General features: G+C 42.3%; 1 protein-coding gene across 1 annotated transcript in view; it reads right to left on the reverse strand.

The window, feature by feature from the left end:
• The window catches only part of RFX8 (RFX family member 8, lacking RFX DNA binding domain), a 33,135-nt gene that overhangs the window by 18,817 nt on the left and 7,708 nt on the right, over nucleotides 1-6,610 (reverse strand). Inside the window, exons 4-6 of the mRNA XM_010727815.2 lie at nucleotides 6,510-6,596; nucleotides 3,200-3,259; nucleotides 946-1,009 (exon numbers count right to left, since the gene is read on the reverse strand). Of these exons, the coding sequence (XP_010726117.1) occupies nucleotides 946-1,009; nucleotides 3,200-3,259; nucleotides 6,510-6,596 (211 nt within the window). The remainder of the gene's footprint in view (nucleotides 1-945; nucleotides 1,010-3,199; nucleotides 3,260-6,509; nucleotides 6,597-6,610) is intronic.

The raw sequence follows: 6,610 nt of genomic DNA on the forward strand, positions 1-6,610 counted from the left end.
AAAAAAAAAAAGTACACAATTATTTTGTCACTTCTGCTAAAGTTACTAAGTACTTTCCTGAAGTTGTATATTACTATTTTTTAATGAGATGTAATTATTTGGAGAAATGCTTGTTCTTTTTGTTGAAAAAAGATAGAGGTGGGTGAAAGAAGCAAGCATGGTTGACTAAAAGTTCAAAGTCCAAACAGTACAATAATTTATTTTCAAACCAAGTGAATATTTCATGCTACATGTATCTTATGCATATATTTTCTATAGCACTCATTCTCACAGTTGCAATCTTCTAGATAAGGCTTGAGATTGTTGGCTTTGCTGTAAAGGTGACAGCAAGGCTTTCTTCAGCTGTTGTTACACACACTCTGAGCACCATGAAAAAACAAGAAAGACACACAGTCTCTTCTTCTCCCTCGCTGTGATCCCCATAATCCTGCTGCTTATGCTCTGTGGGTTGGCTTCCAACCACCCCAGCGTCAGGCCAATTCCCTATAGTGCATTTGAGCTGACACCAGTTAGCCCAACATCACCCTCCTTGGTGAGCAGAGCTGCCATTCTCTTTTCTTAATCACTTCACAGTGTTTTAAAGACTTCCCATGCCAATATAGTCTCATTGAGTTGAAAGGACACTGGCTTGACAGCATGTGGGCCTGCAGTGATGGGCTTCAGACAAGGAAGGCTGTGCCTAACTAACTCCTCCAGTGTTGGAAACCTGGGCTGTCAGCCACAATTTCAACACTTGGTATAGCAAAAATTATTTGAGCTGACATTTAGACAACAAAAAACTCAGCTACATCAGGAGTGGGGGGAGTAAGCATTTAGTGAGGTTCCACAAAGATTATTTCAGGGAGTGTGATGGGTTAATTGTATTTCATTACAACATTATTTAGCATTTCTAATTAAGCACACAGAGAAGCATTTTCTTATAAGACTAATCTATCTGAAACTCACTGTTCCTTTTTTTTTGCTATTGCTCTCGTAACCAGCTGCATCTCCAGAACTGCAGGCGTCTGCACTGTGGTAAAATACAGAACATAAAGCCCTTTAAAAAAAAACCCACCAATTTATACAGTGTTTAGTGAGGAAACAATCTCAAAATGGATAGAGAGTTCTAGGCTGAAGTAGACAGCAGTATGTTTAGGAAACAAAATCCCTCCCTTTCCCATCATTCAGTGATCCCAGGATTTTCTAATGAATCTGGAGACTAATTTCAAGATAAAATTGAGCCACTCACTGCAGACAGCAATATATTAACCATTTAGCAGCGCAGTCTCTTCCAATTTCTTGTACCAAATTCATGATTTTGTAGCAGCAGTTCATTTAGAATGAAAATAAAAATCATATACATGGAAATAATGAAATCCTAATCGTCCTTGAGCTTTGATTGCACAATAACCCCAATTTCTGTTCCCTTTATTAGTGCAGACAGCAACTTTTTCCTGGCTGCCCTCTGCCTACTTTAAAAGTCTTCCTTGATGTTCCACACTCTCAGTATTCTCATGGGCCTGCAAAAGCTCAACAATCAGCTTTTGGCTGGAAAACCATGAGCTGGGCAGCAATAGGCTGCTTTCTTGCTTTGTCATCTCCTCCCTCCTCCTACGCCTGTGTTGATGAAGTGAATCCTGCAGGAGAGAAAGGCAGTGGCACTCTATCTGAGAAACCTTGTCTGTTGTGAACTGATGTGGTTCAAGGAAGAGAAGAACAACTTTGGGAAGGGGAACGGTGAAGGCAGTATCAGCAGTGGCTGCCCAGAGACAACAACAAGAACAGAGATCTGTGGGTGAGAACTTGAAAAGCAGTACAAAGGAACACCAGCCAGTAAGCCAGTTTCTGGCCCAACTTCAGTTCCTCAACACAAATGCATGGAGCATAGGAAATAAGGAAGGTGAACTGGAAGTTTTAGTCCAGTCTCAGGGCCAGGATATTCTGGGCCTCAGTGAGATGTGGTGGGTTGGCTCACAAGTCTGGAATGCTGAGACAAATGGCTACAGGCTCTTCAGGAGAGATGGGCAGGGAAGGAGAGGAGGTATAACTCTCGACATTAGGGAAGGTCTGAACTGCATGGAGCTGGGTAACGGCAATGGAAGATTGGGTTCTCTTCATAAGAGTCAGAGGAAAGGCCTACAAGGGAGATAGCATCTGGGGTACTGTGTCCAGTTCTGTACTCCCCAGTTCATTAAAGACAGGAAACTAATGTGGAGAGTCCAGTGAAAAGCTACAAAAAAGATGAGAGGTCTGGAGCATCTCCTGTATTGAGGAAAGAATAAGTGATCTGGAGCTGTTCAGCCTGGAGAAGAGAAGGCTGAGAGGGGATCTTATCATATCTTATAGATATCTAATGGGTGGGTGCCCAGTGGATGGCAGTGCCCAGTGACAGGACAAGGGGCAATGGGCACAAAGTACAACAGGGGAAGTTCCATCTGAACACAAGGAAAAGTTTTACTGTGAGGGTGACAGAGCACAGGGTGACAGAGCAACTGCCCAGAGAAGTTTGCAGTCTTCTTCTCTGAAGATATTCAGAACATGCATGGACTCTTTTCTGAGCACCCTGCTGTAGGGAACCTCCTTTAGCAGCGGCGTGGAACAGGTGATGCCCAGAGGTCCCTTCCAACCCCTGCAATACTGTGATTCTGTGACATGGGACATGCTCCAGCCAGCCCCACATCTGCTGCTATGTGCTCCCTGTCTGTGAAGTCATTTCAAGCTCCTGGGGACTATGTTATTTGGAAGGTGGCAGCCAGTGTTTTGCACAAAATATGCAGTCCTTGTTAGTGGCTGGTACACACACCACCTCCCTTTCCCTTCATCACCACTTTGGTGCTGGCTGCCAAAGGACTCCACCCACCAAAGGCCTGGCACAACGTTAATACTGCATTTATTTGGTCCCCACAAACAAAAGAAAGGGTCAATACAGATGCACTGCTGTCAAATGTCTCTTTCTTGCAGGTTCCTAAAGCCTGTGAAATACAATTAACAAACATTTTCCAGCTCCTGCTCTTCCCAAGCAGGCAGCCAGCTGCATTCTGCTGCTGCTGCTATGGCAACACACCTCAGCACCTCACCTCTTCTTTGGTGGGCTGCCTAGTCCGTTTGCCCCATGCTGGGTAGCAGGCTAAAGCCTTCCTTCTCACTACCCCTCCACCTGTCCCTATCTCACCTTTGCCAGGTGAGGCAAGCATCGTTAGCAAAAGAGGTTCAGACTCACCCAGTGCCCACAGGGGTGCTTGGCTGCCACGCTGAAACACTCTTCCCTGGAGAGCACTGCCTGGGCAAAGACAGAGCACAGAGAGTGGAAGATGGATGGGAGGCGAGGGCAATGAGCTCAGCTCTTCCCCCTGTGAGGCTGGGGAGGGGGAACGAGAGCTGATAGGGGAGGTCTGATTGTAGGAATGGCAGAAAGACTGAGGTGAATGGGAAGGAAGAAGAGAAAATGAATGAAGGGAGAATGGTGAATGGGATCGACAGATTACGCTGAGATCAGCAAAGATAATATCCTAGAAACACATTAGAATTTGTAACTGAAAAATTACAGGTTTGCTTCACTAGAAAGTCAGAGACCCAAGCCTTCCCTGTTACTAGATCATGAAGTAATTCTTACTTAGAAGTCTTTTCCAACCTTGGTGATTCTATGATATGATTCTACTCTTACAAAGCCAAAACTCACTGGCATTATTTTAGCACTGACATACTCCAAGCCACTTTGATCTCCCAGAGCAACTGCCATTGTAGGGAGACCTCATCCTCGAAGCTCCCATTCCTAAAAGTCATCTTAGCGTACTTCAAATAATCCCACACCCTCTTAAATCTCTATAATACCTTTGGAGACCCGTTTGGTCACAGCTCTGCTTGTTTGCACTACTTTCACATCATCAGCAACACAACGGAATATATATCTTCAGAAAAACTCAACATTTCAAAACAGACCAGCTCACAGGTGCTTTGTAAGAGAATCCTCATCACTCCTAGTGTGAACTCATTCCATCCCAGCAACTTGGCACATCCAAGGCCTGGTTGACTACCAAGAGGCAAATGCCTTCTTTGCAGTGAAAGGCAACCATTATAATCTTATGGCTGTTTCTATGACACAAACAAGCAAAGCTCCCAATGTGCCAGACCCTTCACGGGCCCAGTTCCTTACTAGCATCTCCCCGTCAAGTGCTGATGACCTCAAAAAAGGTCAAAAATTACTGCTTTCAGTAATTAGAGACAGTGGATTGTAGTGCTGACACCAGTCCATTCTTTAACAGCCCGGAGGGAGTTTGGGTGGAAGCATTCGTCTCTCAGCTGGGCTCTCAGCTCCACCTTCCCCTCAGGTAGAAGCTCCAGAAGAAGCACCTGAGTGTCAGACTCGATCCAGGTGTAGGAGGATGCAGTAGTCATTTGGGACATGCTGACTAGTCAGGCACACATCCCTGTCTCTGCCAGGGGGATCTGGCATCAAGCCATTGAGGTCTCTACTATTCATTGGATCCGATTTGAAGACAAGCGTTTGGACTGCACTATAAATGTATATTAATAATCTGCTTCACTAGTATCTGGAAGTTTTCACACCAGCACACTCTTCCAGACTGTTGTGTCATGGGTCAAATACTGTCTGCTGCAGCCATCAATTTAACTCTACAAGCACAACGTTTGTCCTTGCGGGTAGAAAAATACTCAAATTTTTTATTACTTTTTTTCCAACTTTCATTTCTCTACTTTAAAAAAATTATTCCAGGGATGACTTTTTTTGTTTATTTGTTTGTTTAGTAGTGGTGTTACTGGATGACAAAAATTAATTCTGATTTCTAAAAGTACCGAGCTCTACAGAGAAGGCAGTAAAGATGAGATATTTGCTTACTATGTTCCTGTGCATTTGTAAAGCATGTACATAACTGTAAGAACAGATGGAAATTGACTTATTTCACTGAGGCTGCTGCTTAAGTTGTATGTGGCCTAATTTATTTCCTTAGTTATTTTGTGGGAGGAGGGTTATGATAACCAAGTGTCTCTGGCTGTATTTCATTTGTTTGTTTTTTACTGTCTTCTCTCTGTTTTCTTCTGCTGCCCTTTAACAGGCACCAAGAAGCAGCAGTGACACCCGGGTGCTGCTGGTGCACGTGTTGGCTCTAGATGGGGGCACGTGGCTGGGTTTGAGTGCAAGATGCTCTAAATGCAGCTCTTTGGCTTCACACAACAGCTTCAGTGAAGGAAGTGTCAGACAAAACAATTTCATAGTTAAGAGACTTTCACTTAAGAGTATTGCAGCTAGAAAGCTGATGTTTATCTGAATGTATATATATTTAATATAGTGTGCGTTGGTAGCTGGGGATATCACTTTAGCAAGGTTCTCGTGTGAAATGAGCCTCGCGTTGCCTATGAATAATTTGTTTGGTCTCAAAACAACTGATTGCCACTTGATTGTGTGTAGAACCTGAGCCTTTGCCCTGCTCCACTCTTTATCCTTGCTCTGCTGTGGCTGCCTGGGCTGCTGCAGTTTAGCTCTGCCATCAAACCAGCAAAGACAGGCAGCAAACCCGCGGGTATAATTTTTCCATTCTCTTGCAGTGTGTATTCAATTAACTATACAATAAAATACCACAGACAGTGAAACAGCTTTCATCATCGCCAGAATATCTGAGTGCTTAATAGTCTATCTTGTATCCCTAGAACATTTGTGCCATAGAGAGCTATTATATCCCCATTTAAAAGAATGGAAACCAAAGTACAGAATTAAGTTGTATACACATTTCTTTTTTTCCCTTCTCCCCGGGAGAAATGCAAGTCTGAAGCTCATTTACCTCAGTCATGACCTTAACGATGACCTTCCTCATCCTGCCTACAACTGGGTTGAGATAAAGTCTACACTTAGCTTCTACACTATTTTACATTCATCACTTTCTTAGATTGTTTTTCTGTTTTTGCAGACAAATTCTACTCCTGTCTTATATATCATCTCATTGCTGTTCCCTTACAAGAGGTTACTTTAAAACCTGACATTTTAAAATAAAACAGAGGCAGTATTTTCAAAGTAGCATGCCTGATCTTTTAGTAAAAACTAGATAACACCATTGCATATAGAACTTGTCAAAACAGCATTGTCATTTATATTGTAATACATATCTCTTCAGCCTATTGTTAACCAACAGAAGTGCTACAGTGTCAAGAAGCAATTGTCATTTATCTAAGCTTCCATTTAGAGCCTCAGTGTGTTACCTTCTTCCTTTAGGTTTGGCATGATCTACCTTTCTACACTGTCCAATTCAGGAAAATCTGATTGGACAGGGCACTTTTTCAAATTGGATTTTCTTGTTAGATATATTGCTTAATGTCACGGCACTTTTATAGTGTGTATAAGAGGAAGAAAATACTCATACTGTTGACAGTGTTCAGCAAAGAGAAATAACAGACATATACAATATACAATTAATAATTAATAATCAATAATTAATAATAATTATAATTAATAATCAATATACAGACAATATCTAGATTATCATGTGGCATTTTATGATTGAACTATTTAGAAAACAAACCTGCGATAATTTTTTTGAGACAGAAGAAAGCAATAATGTCCATAAAAGGAAGAGTCCTTCTTGATAGCTATTCCATCATAATGATATCTAGGAAATAATTA

Source organism: Meleagris gallopavo, chromosome 1 (genome assembly GCF_000146605.3).
Source record: "Meleagris gallopavo isolate NT-WF06-2002-E0010 breed Aviagen turkey brand Nicholas breeding stock chromosome 1, Turkey_5.1, whole genome shotgun sequence".
Classification (NCBI taxonomy): Eukaryota; Metazoa; Chordata; class Aves; order Galliformes; family Phasianidae; genus Meleagris; species Meleagris gallopavo.